At 38.4% G+C, this 19146-nt stretch overlaps 1 protein-coding gene across 2 annotated transcripts in view; it reads left to right on the plus strand.

Moving 5' to 3' along the window:
- faf1 (Fas (TNFRSF6) associated factor 1) overlaps positions 1 to 19146 on the plus strand; it is a 72250-nt gene that overhangs the window by 14909 nt on the left and 38195 nt on the right. The window contains exons 5-8 of one of the 2 annotated variants that reach the window (XM_079384324.1): positions 144 to 235; positions 613 to 704; positions 6890 to 6998; positions 13463 to 13549. In XM_079384324.1, the coding sequence (XP_079240450.1) occupies positions 144 to 235; positions 613 to 704; positions 6890 to 6998; positions 13463 to 13549 (380 nt within the window). The remainder of the gene's footprint in view (positions 1 to 143; positions 236 to 612; positions 705 to 6889; positions 6999 to 13462; positions 13550 to 19146) is intronic. The other variant, XM_079384325.1, reaches the window with a different exon arrangement.

The following is a 19146-nucleotide window of genomic DNA, read 5'->3' on the forward strand; positions in this document are numbered from 1 at the left end:
AATTGGCTAAAGATTAGAAGCACTTTACTAAAACTTGACAAAACCATGACAAAACTAGACTAGGTACATGCTGTCCCCTAGTGGTAACATACTGAACTGCCATGAAAATGTTATAACCTATTCTTATTTCTTTCTCTCTGCAGGAGATATTAAATCTATATTAGAGACTGAGCTACAGGTACCTGTCTCTAAAATGCAGTTAAAAGGCTGGAAGAGTGGAGACGTATCTGACACTGTAAGAATGACACTATAGAACGCATGCTTCTGATATTCAGATTATTGCTGCATTTATTTTTTTTAACGCAGCAACGATGCATTATCTTGATTTGAATGTAAAACTTAGACATACATATGTTTACAATTATTTGAATAAGTTGCAAAAATATGGTGAAAATTGCGACTGCCATGTTGAGGGGTGGGGTTGAATCTAAAAATATCAATTTTATTATTAGTAGTAGTATTGGTGAAATTATTTTAGTGTTTTTTGTTTGTTTGTTTTCCTTAAATTACACTTTGTAGTTTTTCTTGTATGTTGTACTTAGAAAATGGCAACTTTAAAAGTATTTATGACCTCTTTGATGGTTTTCTTTTTTTTTTTTTACTTTCTCTCAGACTGTTCTGCGGAGTTTACATCTGCCCAAGAACAACAGTTTGTATGTGCTCACCCCTGATATTGCCCCTTCAGCCAGCACCAGCCAGAGCAGGTATGTTTTTTGTTAAGCCCTGAGCGTCTATTTTCTGCATTGACATTAGGCATACAAGTACATTGCATTTATTTGGCTACATTGCACTTTTATTTGACTTCAGCTCAAACTGTGTTGCTAGAAGCTAAAACAATGCTAAAAACAACTAATGTACATGCTCTTTATGGAGTATACAAAAATGATCAAATAGGTTTGACACTAGCTCTTCTAAATAAAAGGTTGGACATCCATTCCTGAAATTGCCATTTACATATGAGTGGCCCATTTCTTTATACAAATATAGCTCATATGTGGGGGCACCATACTTGGCCACACTTCCCTTCCCTTCCCTGACCCCGACCCCCTCTATATCTAAACACTGAAGTTTGTTTTTTAGGAGTCTCAAAATCCAGTTTAATCCCATTGTCTAAAAGCTGACCATATATTTGTGTGAATTATTTATGGACATTGTACATTTGTGTTCCCAGTACTTCAAAAAGTGGCATCCAATTCGCAGGATCTAGGCAAGGAAGTCTATAATTCCTGGAGAATGTCTATAAAGCATTTCTATAATGTGTTTAATATAATGTGTCATTATACATAGCAACATGTGAATTGCAGTCAATAGAGAAAAGATGTTTTTTGGCAACAAAATGTTGTAGTTAACATATCTACCAGCAGGGGTTGACTGGACCTTGTTAACCAGACATTCCTTGATCCCTTGCGTTTAAGAGAATTCCCACACTAACCGCTAGGTGGCGTTGCATGACCACATTTTAGATAGAGACACTAGACAAGCATATTGAGTGTAAGGCATTTTATTCAATTGAAGAGCTTCCCTTTTTTCATTTATTTGTGTTATTATTTTTTTAATTTATATATATTATATATATATACAAAGGTTTGAGATCAGTAAGATTTTTAGAAAAGATAATGCTTTTTGTGCAGCAAGGATGTGTTAAAAATATAAAAAGTAATAGTCAAAACATTTGTTACTTTCAAATAAATGATCTTTATATACGATAAGTAAAATAAATAATCTTTTGATCTTTGTTCATCAAAGAATCCTGAAAAAACATTGGTTTCCATGAAATAGACTATGTTTAGCAGAACAATTGTTTTCAACATGGATAATAAACATGTTTCTTGAGTACCAAATCAGCATATTAGTGAAAGATTTCTGAAGGATCATGTGACACTGAAAACTGGAGTAATGGCTGCTGACACACTTTTTTTCAGCTTTACCATCACAGGAATAAATGACATTTTAAAATATATTAAAATAGTGATTTAAAATTGCAATAATAATAGTACTGTTTTTACTGTATTTGTGATCAAATAAGAAACTTATTTGAAAAATAAATCTGACTGACACGTGTAAATTGGGTCTGATAAACAGTTTAGGAATTTAGAAAACACGTGAATTTAGAGATGCTGTGACTCGATATACATTACATTAAAAAAAGAACTACATAGAAGAAATATATAGCTGATTATCGCCCTATGACTTTATTTAAATAAGCAAGGTGTTGTCATTGTGGTCAGAGCAGTGCGATTCAAAGTAATAAATGTAAGTAACTTCAATCAGAAAGGGCTGCGTGTGCGTGTGTTATATTGATGTGCATGTGTTTGTGTGTGTAATTATGTGTTGATTAGCACTGCTGTAAGCCCCGGCGGGAGGTGGTCGCGATGCCGTCGAACGACTGGGTATAAACTGGCATATCTGTCAGCTTGTGTGGACACTGTACTCTAGAGTGCGAAAACATTCTGTGTGTTTTGTTTTTTCTTCTTAGCTCTCATTTTTTTTAGATTGCAACAAAAACACACATTACTGTGACGTACTGCATGCTGTTGTGGACCACATTGCTGGTCACGGCTTTAACAGATCCGTTGAGATCACATATATTACTGTGATCCTGACACCTGCTCTCACTCGTCTCCTTTTTCCCTGTCGGGCAGGCGACGTGCCATAGAGACCTTGTCACCTCTGTCTTTAAATGGCACTATATCTAATATCCAGCACCTACTAGAGCTCATCATCAGTGCCAGGCTCTAATTATTTCCCAGAAACTATTTTAGAGGAGTTGAAATAGGGGAGAAAAAGAGAGGGCCGGTGTTAGCTAGGTGTGACCCCATTGTTGCCCGTGATTGTCCTCTCCTGGTGCATTGAGAAGAGGGCTTCCAGGAGGGTGAGGAGACAAGCTGTTAACTGCCTTTATAAATAACTGTCACAGAGAGATGGGAAGAGAGTCTGCTGTTCTTTGGTTGTATCTCTCAGGGGCAGTTCAGATGCTGTTTTCTCATCTGCTCAGGCATCTTTACTTACACTTATTTTGAACCTGGCTTGAGCAGAACACCAGTGTTTCTGTGTGATTTAGCAAATTAATAGAAAGAAACTGTGTGAAATGATAACTGGGTCACTTCTGTGATACAGTACTTTTTCCTGTCCCCGTCATGCATGTCGTAATTTATTGGATAAAATGTTTAATTACATTTTTACAGATGGAAATTATATTAGTTGGCTTTTTAAAATTACAAAGTAGCGAGCAAAATGGCGAATATGAAATAAATGTAATTTCACTCTAAGGTACTTTATTGGTATGATTGTTTTACAGTATAAATACAGCAAGAGGTTGTTAAGGATTGCCTGAGAGAAAGAAAAATGAAAAATTATTGATTTATGGGAATCATTTATTTCATTATTCATCGATTTATTTTTTTATTTTTTGTTATGCGTTTTTATTCACAAGTACTGGTAATTAGAAAAAAAAAATGCAATAAAGTAAAACAAAGTTTTAAGCTCTCATTTTCTTATTATCCATTGTATCCATTATAAACTTGATTTAAAGTATTTTTTACATATACATATTTACATATTCATTTAAACATTGCTTTCATCAGAGTGGGCAGTGTCAGGCGATAACAATATAAGCTTACATATGAAGGTCTTGTACATCCTTTTATAGAAATAATTTCCTGAATTATTATTATTATTATTATGAATTTTTCAAAATGACAGTAAAGACATTTATAATATTACAAAAGGTTTAATTTCAAATAAACGCTCTTCTTTTTAACTTAATTTCAAAGATTCACGTGTGCTTTTAACATTGATAAAAAATGACAAATGTTTCTTAAGCAGCAACTCCGAATATTAGATTGATTTCTGAAGGATCATGTGACACTGAAGACTGCAGTAAAATTCAACTTTTCCATCACAGGAATACATATGTTAATTATAATATTTCACAATATTATGTTTTTTTACTGTATTTTTGATCAAAGAAATGCAGCCTTGGTGAGCACAAGAGGCTCCTTAAAAAACAACATAAAGATCTCTATCTGCTTGTTTTTAATTTAAATGAAAGTTTGAGGTCTCAGGATGCAGGCTGTGAACAATGGGACAGTACTCAACAAATAAAAGCCACTGTAGGCAATTACTGCAAAGCATACCTCAGCACACCATATCCAAACATATTAATCAAACCCGTCTTCACACTGCGTCGCCTGCCTCATTTTCTTCCCTCTGTTTTGAATGCAAATACTGCACAGGCTTTGGAGCTTTCAAGACAGACACTCCATCCAAGGTAGTTACTGAAATCCAGTGATGAGCCAAGCTCATCTTGCTCGCTCTCCCTCTCGTGGAGGTATCCAAACCCCTAATCTCCAGCATAAATAATGGAACTTTATGAATAATTTAAAACGAATCATCTATTTCTGTTGCTTCCAGGAGATGTGTGTGTTTAAGGTTATTTTAATTTGAACTTCTGCTATTTCAAATACAAATGAGCAAATGAGTCAGTGCGCATTTGGTATTTATCTCATTTTCTGCATCTGATCTCCTGTGAGACTTGGGGGCCCGAGGAATCTGCTGGTTTTGGCGGAAAGGAAAAACTGTTTAAACTACAGCAATTAGTACTTAGACTTGTCAAAGCAAAACAGGCGGTGCAGAAAAAACATTTCGAGTAAGTGGCGGATGCTAAAATAAAATGTTAAAAGAAAGAAGGAAAGGGTATGTTTGTGTTTTTGGGGTGGTGGTATAGGTCACCCTAAGAGTGTGCGTATGGGAAATTAGAGCAAGAGCCTGGTACTGAGGAATGAGACGGTAGGACTTTAATAAAGTCTCAGTCTTGCAGGTTTTTGAGACGGCAGACTTATCACTGAATGAAACCAATCTGCTCTTCATTTACACAGTGGTTTATTTTTTGTCTATAGCAGCCAGTGACATTCTATTTCCAGTGTCTCCGATGGTGTGGAGAAGCTTTTAGGGTGAGTTTGGGGGGGTCAGCTCCAGGTGCTGTTGGGACCACAGAGGGCTGAACCTGGTTAAGCTCCTACAGATGAACCTTATGCTGTAGATCTGTTGTGAGAGGAAATTTCACATAGTTGTAACTCCTTGGAGAGAAAAGTTCTACTTTGCAGTTTACTTTTAACCCACAGTTTCATAACACCATCTTAAGTGGGACAAACCCAGAGTTCCGAATAAATTTATGTTCTTTACATTATAACAATGCATTTTGCTTTTTGAAATATATATACATACACAAACAAACAAACAAACACATCGTTCAAAATTTTGGGGTCAGTAAGATGTTTTTTTTTTTTTGTTTTAAGGCAAATTATTTTTATTCTTTTATTCAGTGAGGTCACTTTAAATTAATCGAAAATGACATTAAAGACATGTATAATGTTAATATTTTTTATGTTTCCAAGAAATCCTTTTCAACTTTACGTATATTCAAGGAATCCTAAATTTAAATTTATCATAGTTCCCACAAAAATAGTAAGCATAATAATAATAAACATTAACATTTTAAAATATATTAAAATAGAAAACTTTTAAATTGTAATATTTCATAATAGTAGTTTTACTGTATTTTTGAACAATAGTGTGTTTTTATATAAAAATGAGTTTTGTGTGTGTAAGATAAAAAAATAATATGAATATATAAAACATTTCTATAAAATGTATTGTTCTATAGGAATCTATGAGATTTTGTGTTTTCACATTTAGTATAATTGTAATAATTTAAATACTTTAAAAAAATGTACAATTCTACTTTTGAAGAAGGATACTTTTGAAACTGATTTCTCTATTCAATTCATTTGTGATCTGCAAGTTCACAATTCTGATTCTCACTTGATTCAATATCACTTAAGTTAGAAAGTACAGTTATAATGTGTATTTTGCTTTGATGTGAAGTACATTATGTGAACAGTACTAAATGAGCTGTTTTTATATAGCTAGTAGTATATAGCAGATAATAAACACTGCTTAGCAATATATCAAACAAGGTTTTGATTTTGAGGGAATCAATATTAGATTGTCATTAATCTTTAAATCAATATTTCTTACCCATACCTTATGCGCATTAGTCAATGCAAATATATTGTATCAGAATGCAAAATGTCTCCAAATCGTTCTTATTTGGTGAGTCTAAACCCCCCCTTTTACAACTTGTATTCATGACTGTGTTTTTCCACTCTCCACAGCATCACATATGCATCCTCCTCTCCTAGGCCACCGTTTCAATCTTCATTGCTAGCTACAACAAACATTACATTTACATATTGATTTCGCAGTTTTAGTCAATGTAAATAAGCTGCCATTACAGTAAATTTGGTCCTCTGTTAACATAAGCTTGTCCAAAGCTCCTCAGATTAAGGCGCTGGTTGCATAATTAATGTATGCGTTACATATTAATTCCCAGACTCTCCTCTTCCTAACTGCTTTCATTCGAACCCTGATTAGCCGTCAGGCTCGCCTCTAAGCTGTTGATTCATATTCACACACACAGACGGAGCATTTGCTCAAAGCGCTACTTAACCCCCATCGTTTGTCATCAGATGAGGCCTTCTCTCCTACAGCTCGGCACCACGGCTCCCATGAATCTCAAACCCGCTCTGAGGTCTGTGTGACGGCGGAGCGGACGAGCTGCACAAGACCTCTTGTCCTTTTGTTTGACGTTTACACCTCTTAGCCCCAATCGATACCTCCAGATGGCCTTGGTGCTGGTGTGTGCCCATGCTGTGGCCCTAGGCTTTGCCCTGGCCTCCCGCTACCCAAGCAGAGCAGTGGGGTGGCACAGGCTTGTCGGAGCCCAGAGACCCTGGGGAGACGTAGACGAGCCCTGACTCGTCCACCACTGAACTCTAATGCTACACTCTCTCTCTTTTTTCCCCCTTCTGCCCTTCCCGCCGTTTAGCAGTGCCCAGCAAGGGTTGTCGAATCAGAACTACCTGCTCGTCATTAGCCACCGTGAAGCACAGAGAGATTACAGCCTCAACTTCCCCGCCAGCAAAACCATCCAGGAGGTGAGACAACCGCACACCTGTCTGTCACCTAGCCCCTCTGCCTGTCTGTCTACACCTGCTGTCTGTCTGTCTCTCCACTGTGTTTCTGCCCGTGTTCTCTCAAACTGCTCTGATTTTTTTTGGTGGGGCGACAATGTAATTATTACATGCTAAAATAATAGTCCTCATTGTGCTGGAGAATGGTACCAATGATTAAGGCCTGTGTTGAGCCAAAGCTAATTATCTCCTAGTCAGATTTCTTCCTTTCCAGAATGCCCATGGAACTACTAACCTCAGGACTGCCTCAAAATATCACAACTGTGTGTTTAGGGTGAAACTATGCATACATTTTGACATGTGACCAATACATTTAGAATGGGCCCATCATATACAGTGTCCTGTGATTTAAGAGATTCACATTGTTTTGTATTTCAAGGCAAATTGTCTGCTTGGTAATTTATTCAAAACAAATTTTATTTATGTCTACTAAAACATTTTGTGCAACATTCAGATATTAAGCTTAAATTTTATTTAGCATGCCGCACAATAAGACTTAGGAACATAAGTAGTATATTTAGAATAGTTTTTTTATTTTTAAATGTAATTCGTTGACATTTCCCCTTTATTATACCACTTGATACAGATTTTTATTTGGGATATTGTGCGTTTTCTTCTAATTTCCAGTGATAGCAGACATTCTGAAATATAACAATTTTTAACTCTTTTTTTCCTCTTATTTCTCATTGACTATTGTACAACTCGAGTAAAAATTATTACAGCTAAATTTGCCACTCTCAGCTGTTCTGTGAAATGGAAATCTCTGAAATCTTGAGGGAGTAGGGGTTTGCTTATTTCCTCTTTCTGATAACATTATATTTTGTAGCCGGTGAGTTTAATATTCTAGAAGACTGTTGTCTGCTGTGCGTCTTTCTGCTCATCACATTGTCTGCAATAACCAGAACTCAGTATTGAGCAGCATAACCCCCCTGTGGCTCATCAGCTCCTTTCCCTCTCCCATCAGACCTGTGCAATGCCATTCTTTTCATCACTCTCCTTTTAACTACACTGTGTTGTATTTAAGGTTGGTTTGTATGGGACACAAAACCCAAACGCTCCATTCTGTACACATCCAACCCCTCCCTGAGTCCCTTGCATTCTCCTCGGCCTGCCCCAGTAACCTACACGCAGCTTTCTGGAAATGGCTCCATTAATTATTCACAGCAGGTAGCACGCACCACGTCAAGTGTAACAAGCTCCCTGTGGACTGACAGCGCCACTTGAACCCCTCCCTTAGTGCTGGGGGAGTCATGTTGGGCCAGTGCAGTGCTGTTACTACATGCACTTACTATATGGTTATGGTTAGGATAAGGGTTTGGCTTAGGGTTACTTGCATGTAATTATGCATAATTTATTGTTATTGTAATAGGAAGTACATGTAACATGTAACAAGGACACCTTAAAATAAAGTGTTACCGCAACAATATATAAAATATTAAGACTTGTTTTCTGGGAAATTATTTTTATTTTTAAAAAGATTCTTATTTTCTACTGAAGTTTTCTAAAAATCTTTGAAACAAGATCAGTTTGCTTGAGTGCTAACACTGCATAAGATATTAAGACTTATTTTTACTACGGAAAAGTCTTCAATATTAACAAAAAAAAATAATAATCTAAAAATCTTACTTAAGAAGCACTTAAGATATTAAGATTTAGATTTTTTTCTCTCTCTTTTGGAAGTGTGATAAGCTCGATGCACCAAAGGTTCCATTTTTGAAATTCCATTTATTTGTAAATATCAATTGTGTGAAGCACAAGGAATTTTGTAAGAAACTGTTGGGTCAGAACGTTCTTCCTTAAAGGAAAAGTACCATTAATGTCCTTATTTACTCATCCTCATGTTTCATTTTTGAATAAGCTCTTCCTTTAGTAGATAATACGTTTCATACTCTATATACTTTTATGTCAGAATTAGTTCTTTTTTTACTTAAAGAACAGATTTTTTCTACCTAAGCTTTGTCCACGCAATCCCAGAATCCCTTTCCCGGCGAAACTGCCGCCTTGATGGTGCTGGTCACCATTACAGTAATCAGACTACTTGACAGGTTTGTAATGGTGCTAATTGAAGAGATTAAAGTGAGATGGGTGAGCGCTCTCTTTCCCTCAGCAGATGGTTTTGATGAGCACCTACTGTGAACCTTAAGTGTTTCTGCCGGGATTACAACAACTGGAGAGTAGAGCCCGCAGGGTAGAGAAAAGAGAAGCAGGAAGCGAAGCTGTTGGCTTGGTAGGGGAGCGAGTGACTGGACAAAGCTGAATCAAACGGGCCGCTGTGGCCCCGACTGGCTTGATCCTCAGGCATTCTGTTTCTTTCTTCCTAAGATGGAGAACGAGGGGGAGAGGGAGAAGATTTGTTTTCTAAGGAGAAACAAATTGCGTGCGATACAAACTGTTTTTGTAAGAGAACACCTTATTGATTGCACGTCTCTCTCAGAGTTGGTTTAGTTAGCTGGAGAGTTCATTAGTTACTTTGGCTCCACAGGAAGATTTTCCCTCTTTTGGGATGGGAACATTTTTATCTAACGTGTCCAAGCACTTGCTTTTGTGCCCGAAAATGCCAGAAAATAAACATGTGAGCGAGAAACAAAAGCTCAGCGGGATCCACCGCGTTTCTTCACAAACGTCTCGTTGAGAAAAAGTTACTAACAAGTGAGAAGTTTTTGTTTTACAGTTGTGGCCCTAAAACTGAAGGCCTGTGTGAAAATGCAACAAAACAGCAACAGAGAGCTCTCACAATCTCCCCTCTCTCTTCTTTTCCCCATTCACCCCCTCGCAGCCACATATGGAGAGGACTCCTCTCCAGCCTTTCTTTTTCTGCTCATCTTTTGTCTTTGCTGAAGACCAGCCGATGCGTTTCTGCATGTGCATATCAATAGGAGCTGCAAAAGAGAGAGAGAGAAGAGAGACCCTCAGTGCTGTCCCGTTGTTTGTCTTTGCCAAAGGCTCTCGCTCTGCCTCCAGGCTCCCAGGGAACATACCCTTCCACTATTCGGCCCCGGGCCCTGCTCTCCTCCTCTGATTGGCATTCCCAAACCCGAGTTCGGGGCTACGCTTAAGCCTCAGAGCAAATGTTTGTCAGGAAAGTGGCGGGGAGAATAGGGCCGTCCGATAGGGCTCTGCCGTCCGTGACCAGACGACTCGTCCCAGGGATTTTTGCCGGCCCCACAGTGTTTCTCTCCGCAGCTGGAGAGATGAACGCAGAGGAAGAAAAGAAGGATGGAGAGTAAAAGAGTGTGAATGAAAGGCATCTGGTGCTGAAGAGCTTGTGACTGTTTAACGGCAACCTTTTCTTCTCTTTGATTTCTCTCCAGCCAAGGATTACCAGTACTTGGCATTTAGAAAGATTGGATCATTAATGTGCATGTGTGTGTGTGTGTGTGTGTGCGCACATGTTTGTCTGGGAGAGTGTACGTGTTTATTGACGTCTAAGTCATTTAATTTTGTATGATTTTTTTTAGGACTTTGACTAATCTTTTTCTTTTATATGAAGATATTAATACCATTAGTGAATTTAATAAAATAATCTTCTAGATTGTTTAATTGATTAGTTGAACAATTTTTCTTTTTTATTATAAATACATATAAATGATTAGATTAATCTTCAAATTGAACTCTGCAGTTTAGGTTCTGTCAATAAGGGGGCAGCAATACACAGATGCCTTTCAATTTCTTTGGATCTCAAATACTATTCTTTATCTTTGTAAATTTTGTGCAGTCCATCTTCTAAGCGGGATTCTTTGACACCGTGGAATTATTTGTTCTGAGGATGATATGTAATATTTATCTTATATGGCAACCACACTGGAGAATATATGAATGAAAGAAAACCTTTTTAAATGAAAGGCGCTGTTACATGCAGTCCTTAAGAATATAATCCCGGCAGCTGAAATGTCTTTATCCGTGAGATCTTCCCGCATTTTCTGATATAATGTCAACATTTTCTGCTTTTTTTCCTCATCCTCTTCACAGTGGATGTCTGTTCCCTGATGCTAAAAACTCTATTGTGACATTTAAAATGAAATGTCAGCGGAACTGGGTTTAATAGGACTGAGTCTTTTCCTTCGTTGTTTAATCAAACCTCATTGTTCCTTATGGGCAGTGGTTTGGGCAAGACAGAACAAATGTCAACCGTTACGAACATCTTCAAACTCTCTTTACTTTCTCTCGGAAATCAGTGGTAAATAAACTTGTTATTTGGAGGATTTGTTTGTTTATCCTTTCCGTGTATATTTTTTCTCATTTAGTTGGGTAATGTTGGCTTTAATTTGCAGACCCCTGACTGCTAAGAGGAGGAATTCGTAGCTCATGAATAGGTAATGACACTTGTGTTTGTGAATATTGCAGCAGTATGGGGCTTTCTCCTTTTAAGTCAATTATAATTCGCAGTAGTTGCAGAAAAAACCCATCACCCAACAAGTCACCTCTGATAAATTAACTTTTTTCACTGACAGGTTTGCAGTGTGGTTTTATTTGCTATTTTCTTTTCTTATTCTCCAAGAGCGTTTCAAATTCACCTTCCAATATAGCTAAATCTGTTTTGAAGTCAAATAACAGTGAATAGCTTCTCTTTGGATGTTTGTCAAGATGGGATGAAGTCTGGCTGAAGTACCGAGTGGTATAGGTATATTGACAGTAGGGCAGTGCTCATAAAAAAGACCCAATGAAGTAAAGCGGTGAAATATCAGATTCTTGCAGAGGGCCGATTTGTTATAGCAGCTAAATGCTTCTGTCTGGCCCTTGGTGATGGCATTACTTTCTACTTTCTCTTGGGCTGCGGTGCCATTTGACCCTAAACGGTTCATTACAGCCAAGAGCCGGTGTTTACGGCAGCCTGCCGGTCAGGCCTGGGCGGCCAAATCCCTGTAGCCCTCTGGTCAAACACAGATATTACACTCTGTAATAACATTGGCCAACCCAGCTGACCCTTGCTCGCTTCAATAAGAAAAACGCACAGCCCAGTGTGTGGGCTTGTGGATGTTTGAGAGTGTGTGTGCATGTGATGGTAGAGTCTCCGACTTCAGCCGACCAAGGTGATGTTGTCAATATCTGAATTTGTTTCCCTTTATTGAGTTTGTGCCTGACCAAAATGGTCTGGAAGCTCACTTTAGCCATGGTTCTTTATGTGTATATTACTGAAACATAAAAATGTAACTTTCATATCTATATGGAAAGCCTTTAAATCATCCTTGTATCCTTACAATAATCATCTATAAATTAATGCAGTGGTCTTAAAGTGTGTTGCTTCAGAACACAGATTTTACATTTTGTAGGTTAATAAAATAATTATAGCAACTGTTTTACAAGAAAATACTTTCATTTTTTTATACTCCAAAATTTCATATTTAATTTAATGTTACTTTTTTGCAAAATCTCTTAGCAGTTTCTAAGTGAAAATCGTTTCTTCCAATTTTTTTAGTTTACCAAAATTGCTCAAGAGTAAACAAATGCCTTTGTAATTAAATACATTTATTAATATTATCATGAACTGAAAGCCCAACAATATGCTTAATTATTGGCATGACATAGGATAAGTATTAATCATTTTAATTTCTGAAGTCTTGAAAAAATATAAAAGTATATAAAATCAGCTGAGATATTTTGGGTCACAACCCTCCAGTTAAGAAACTGTATTATTCCATCCATAAATATTCACATTGTTAGTGGTTATGTTTTGTCAACAGAAATGTCATGATTGTATTTGTTAATGAATTCTTAAGCCTTAAATCTCTTTCAACCCTGCTTCATGTCCTTTGTTTTCACAAGCATCTTGGAGCCATCGTTTCTGCCTCCGTGGGCACGAGTCCTCAGTCTGGCAGAGGATACATGTCCACTCAGTGCGCTGGCGGTGGGATTTAGCCATGCGCTATGAGGGCTTTCTGCCACAATGGCTAGTTTTCTCTGCCTCTGTATCTAGCGCCGCAGGGTAGTGCATTCTCTGGGGATAATGCACTAGAATCTGCTGCCCATCCAGCTTTGGGCGACGCCTGCTTTGATCACCCCCGTCCTCCGCACATCAGCCTGGCGTTGGGCTTTAAACCAACAGCGGCATAGGAGCAGGGGCCAGCATCAACTGTTTAAATGCACGCAATGTTATTAAGTGCAATTACACAGGGGTGAATAGCAGAAGGGAAATACTGTCCATTTTTCGAGTGAAGGGCTGTTGGCATTGGGCATTAGGACAGGCATCTGTGGAATTTTTTAGAACACAGAGCTCTTTTCCACTACTTGCCTTGTCTGCCTCCCATCACAGTCACTTATATCTTAGCGAAAATAGTAGGTACACTTCGTGTTCTGATGTGCACTTCACAGTGTATAAACAAAGTGTTGTCTGGTAGTGTTTCTGAAATAAACTTGAATGTGTTTGTGTTTGTGAATTGTGTTGTGTTCTTGTACCTGTTATCTAATATTTTTGTATGGTTATATCTCAGGTGAAAAGGAACATTTCAGACCTGACAAACATCCCTGTGCGACATCAACAGTGGGATGGTTGGCCTGCATCTGCCTCAGATGACTCGGTATGTTTTTTTACTCTCTCTTTTCGTTTTTCTTTTTTAATCTTGTGATGATTGTGCACCTGCCTTTTGCTCCAGTTTAATTAAAAACTGCCCAGATTGAATAATTATGATATAAAGAATAAGTTGTAAATTAAGATTAGTAGAAGTTACTCTAAGTATATATCTATCTATCTGGCCAATCTAACTCTAACTTCAAGTATGTTTTGCTTTGCTATAATTGTTGCATTTTTACTTTCAGTGTGAAATGACAAATTACATGACAGAAATTGTGCCTTAGGAGTGTAAGAAACAGGTTTCTTATAGAAGTTTAGACAAATTGAATAGAATTTCTTCTTTTCTGTAGTGGTTTAAGCATCATCCAATGTGAAAGTAAGATGTTGGTACTAATTAAGATGTCACACTGCAGCTCCTCTCCCTTGTCCTCTCTGTGTGGACATTACAGCTCATGTAGTGGGGGGTCAGTGACCTTTCTCGCCCTGTTCTGTGCTCCCAGCCTTTCAGTACGACTCGTTCACAGTGATCAGAGAGGGCCCTAACACCGAACCCTGAGGAACCCCACCTCCCAGCTTAGACATCCACGATAATCATTCGTACAATAACCATGGGAACTTTTCCTTTACTTATCTCTAGTCATTGGGCAAATGACCAGTTAAGCATGGAAATTGCCCTTGTGTTTTTAACCATGTGTTTCTTAGGTCTATGCTTGTCATTGTGTCTTCATTTGCTGTCAGGTGCCTAATTTAGGGAAAGTATGATTTCAAAGGGAGTGGCCTGATGAACAAACCTGTTTTGTTAGCACTGTTTGTTTCAGGTGTTGAAAGTCCCCCCAACCCCCCCAACTTCCAAATTTGCATTGTCAACTTTCAAAAGAGTAAAATGTATCTGACCACTTTTTTTTTCTGAAGCTATTAAGTTGGTTTTGGTTACCACTATTTAAAGAACGAAATAAAACATAAAACCCTGTGACTACTTAGTATTTTAGAGTACCAGAACAAAAAACTATGACCCCATTGTCAGTAACTTTACGAGCAGTGTTTCACAGAGCTCTTCAACAATGACTGCATTGTATATTTTCAGTGTGCGTTTGTAAGGCTCATGTATCTCACCCAATTCATTTAGCTCATATTGTTAGAAGGGCGGCTGGAGTGATCGTTTCGTCCTTTAGCAAAAAGCACAACAGACACAAGGTCACTGAATTACACCCTCTCACCACAGACTGCCCACTTGAGTCGGGCCACTTCAGGGCTGAAGTGCACTCACCGAAGACCTCAACCCACAATCTTGTTTTTTTGATGAAGAGGGCACCGCTCATGAATACTCTTTGAGGCACATTGAACCGTTAATGCCCAAGCAGTGATTGGTTATGTGTGGTCGTCATGCACTTGGCCACAGACCAGATTTTCACCTCAACTCGTCTTAGCTTATAGGGAGGGACATATTATTAAACCACCAGTCTTAATAATGGCTCCCGGCCCTTATTGAAATGCCTAGCCGTGCATTAGACGCAAAGCTCTCGCATGGCAGGCAGGCCGTTTTTTTGCGCGTATCTCATTAACCTTCCCTCATCTCCTGGGATTTGTACCAATAAACATGACAGCCTAGGCTTAGAAATACATTTACCAGCATTCTGAGTCAATGCCTACTCCGCTGTGCTTTCATTACCCTTGGCTTGCTCATATACAGCGAGTCTCTCTGTGCTCCGTTCCACCTCATAAGGGTGAAAAATAGAAAACTGATCAGTAGTCAGTTTACATTTCGCTTTTAAGCATATTGGTTGTGAAGAAGCTAGCGACAGGTTTTTTTTTTTTTTTCTTGTACTGTTGAAATGGATTGAACTTAATATATTAATCAGTTTCAGAGGGAAGTCGGAAAGTATACTTGGCTCTCAGTGCATCTTCAGTATTTGTGTATTGTATTACTGTCAGGGAGTCAAATGAAGAAAATATGGTTTGATTTTGATCCATTCATGCAGTGAAACGGTTTAACCAGTTAACATTTAAACAGTGCAGTTGTTTTAAATGGATTTGTGATTAGCATTGTAAATTCGTCTCCGGGGAGAAAGGGATTACAATGTAAAAATCAGCGTACCTTCTTATGCCTTTTGAATCTAGGGGTGGATCTTAGCGGTTGTCTTGACGTGCCAATGCAGTGTCTGTAAATTCAAAGGAGGCTGTTTACCATAGTCATGTTTTAGCCCTTGTTTGTTTGAGTGGGTGTAGTCAGGATGCATGTGGTGTGTTTGAGGGGCTGACACAGGCTTCTTCATATGGCAGGCCACTTGAGGACTGCTGTTTGCAGGCTGTGTTTGGCATTAACCGGCCAAACTTCGATATCTTTTCTGCCCGAACTTGGGCTGCAATACATTTTTTGTTGAATCCTACTAGTGTGTTCTGGAGATTTCCAACGATTTATGTAAATAATGCCAGTTCATCATTTTGTTTTATTAGTGACGATTTATTTAATTGCTTATGTAAATATAGTAATCTGAGAAAAATTAATTGTGTTCAAGATTGATTGACTTTGCACTGTTCCCTTGACGCTATTATTAAAAATGTCCCAGCGTCAAATTGTAGCTCATGTTCTTGTTTATTTTATTTGTTCTCTTAATTTAGGCTCCTAATTGGTCCATTTCCCACCTCTGAGTTCCCTTTCTCACACACACACATCCTGAGCCAAAACTCTTTTGAGCTCTTTTCATATTTCATTGCCAACCTTGTGGAGCACCTATGGGAATGATTGACAACTTCTGGAACGTCCTTATTAGAGTCTTTTCCCCCTTAATTGCTGACATTTATCCAGTGTTTCTTGGTGTTTGCTAATGTATTACTGCTGCTGCTCTCTGAGGGTCTCCGTGGCCCATGGCTGTTATGGGCTTTCAGCATCACAGACCTGCGGAGGCGGCTTATTGGGCCCGCTGGTTGCTGTAGCGACGAGGCTCAGCTCTAAGCCCGTACAGAGCCCCTTGTGAGATTGCTGTCTGCAGGTGAAGTTTTCGAGAGAGAGGTATATACACTCTTATATTGCCAATCTTCTGTCTTCAGAATCGTCAGCTTGCTGTCGATCTCCACTCCCTGTCCCTTACTGGGGCCGACTGACATAAATCATGCTTTACATGTTTAGATCAACACCCTGCTGACTATGCCAGTGTCTTATTTAGCAGTGTGTGGTGGTGATCTATATAATGCAGGTGAAATGGATCTGTAATGTTTGATTTCGAAATGGAGGGGTTTTCCATTCATCTCTGTTTTAGTAAAGACGTTTTTCACACTGCATTATAGATTTGGAAACTTTTTTAATTTAGGAAACTGTAAATAAACATTATTAATTTTTTTTAAATGTTTTAAATTTTTTTTTTTAATTATTTGTATTTTTTTTATTATTTTATATATACACTCACCTAAAGGATTATTAGGAACACCATACCAATACTGTGTTTGACCCCCTTTCGCCTTCAGAACTGCATTGATTCAACAAGGTGCTGAAAGCATTCTTTAGAAATGTTGGCCCATATTGATAGGATAGCATCTTGCAGTTGATGGAGATTTGTGGGATGCACATCCAGGGCATGAAGCTCCCGTTCCACCACATCCCAAAGATGCTCTATTGGGTTGAGATCTGGTGACTGTGGGGGCCATTTTAGTACAGTGAACTCATTGTCATGTTCAAGAAACCAATTTGAAATGATTCGAGCTTTGTGACATGGTGCATTATCCTGCTGGAAGTAGCCATCAGAGGATGGGTACATGGTGGTCATAAAGGGATGGATATGGTCAGAAACAATGCTCAGGTAGGCCGTGGCATTTAAACGATGTCCAATTGGCACTAAGGGGCCTAAAGTGTGCCAAGAAAACATCCCCCACACCATTACACCACCACCACCAGCCTGCACAGTGGTAACAAGGCATGATGGATCCATGTTCTCATTCTGTTTACGCCAAATTCTGACTCTACCATCTGAATGTCTCAACAGAAATCGAGACTCATCAGACCAGGCAACATTTGTCCAGTCTTCAACCGTCCAATTTTGGTGAGCTCGTGCAAATTGTAGCCTCTTTTACCTATTTGTAGTGGAGATGAGTGGTACCCGGTGGGGTCTTCTGCTGTTGTAGCCCATCCGCCTCAAGGTTGTGCGTGTTGTGGCTTCACAAATGCTTTGCTGCATACCTCGGTTGTAACGAGTGGTTATTTCAGTCAAAGTTGCTCTTCTATCAGCTTGAATCAGTCGGCCCATTCTCCTCTGACCTCTAGCATCAACAAGGCATTTTCGCCCACAGGACTGCCGCATACTGGATGTTTTTCCCTTTTCACACCATTCTTTGTAAACCCTAGAAATGGTTGTGCGTGAAAATCCCAGTAACTGAACAGATTGTGAAATACTCAGACTGGCCCGTCTGGCACCAACAACCATGCCACGCTCAAAATTGCTTAAATCACCTTTCTTTCCCATTCTGACATTCAGTTTGGAGTTCAGGAGATTGTCTTGACCAGGACCACACCCCTAAATGCATTGAAGCAACTGCCATGTAATTGGTTGATTAGATAATTGCATTAATGAGAAATTGAACAGGTGTTCCTAATAATCCTTTAGGTGAGTGTATGTATATATATATATATATATATATAATTTTTTTTTTTTTTTTTTTTTTTTTTATATAAAACAACTGTTCTGTGGGACAGTAGTACAAACCAAAAAGTAGCTGTACAAATTTAGAACCCATCCCACCCCCTCGTAGACTTAAAATAAACAAATAATAAAAATATATTAATTAATATTAATAGATAAGCAAGGAACAATAAAATATTTTTTTACAAAGATTTTAGAAAAGGAGACAAAACATTAAAAGCATTAAAAGCTGAATGCCATGAATGAACAGTTTTCACGTTAGATCCATGTATACGAGAAGTAGAGAGTTCCATCGAGATAATGTCCAACAAATACACAGTCCAGGTTCGTCTGTCCATTGTGTGAGGAGGATTCCAACGGTTGACCAGCTATTTTTTTGCTGCTGTGAGAGCAGCTAACAGTAAAGATCTTTGATGGACGGACAAGGTGAAGTCCCAAAAGTCATTCATGACAAAATGGCGCAGAGTCAAACATATCTCAGTACCCAACAAATATGATAGGTCCAGTGAGAGCTCCACGTGCCTAAAACTCCTTGGGAACAGAGATTACACTTAGGAGAAGATGACAGATTCTTATAAAAACGTTTCTTTGGAGTCAAGTAAACCCTATGCAACAATTTCCAATTAATCATTTGATGATTAGTGTTTTTAGAAGACAGTTTAAACATACCCCATACCTGATCGGAAAATAAAACATGCACATCCTCATTAAGACCCTTAGCCCAAACAGTAGTAATAGATAAAGGTTTGTATGAATGCTCAAGAAGAAAGAGATAGATGACTGAAGCAGAGGAGGGAGATTCCTTAGAAGGAAGGATTAGTTTGCGCAAAGGGTGAACAGGCAGTTGAGAGTTCCAAGGCACCCCATATGCCCGTAGGGCCGAACTAATGGGCAAATACATAAAAAAGGAGCTGCCTGGCAGATTATATTGAGTTTTAAGATTCTGGAAGGATTTTAAACCACTATCATCATA

The sequence above is a fragment of the Barbus barbus genome (assembly GCF_936440315.1).
Source record: "Barbus barbus genome assembly, chromosome: 29".
Classification (NCBI taxonomy): domain Eukaryota; kingdom Metazoa; phylum Chordata; class Actinopteri; order Cypriniformes; family Cyprinidae; genus Barbus; species Barbus barbus.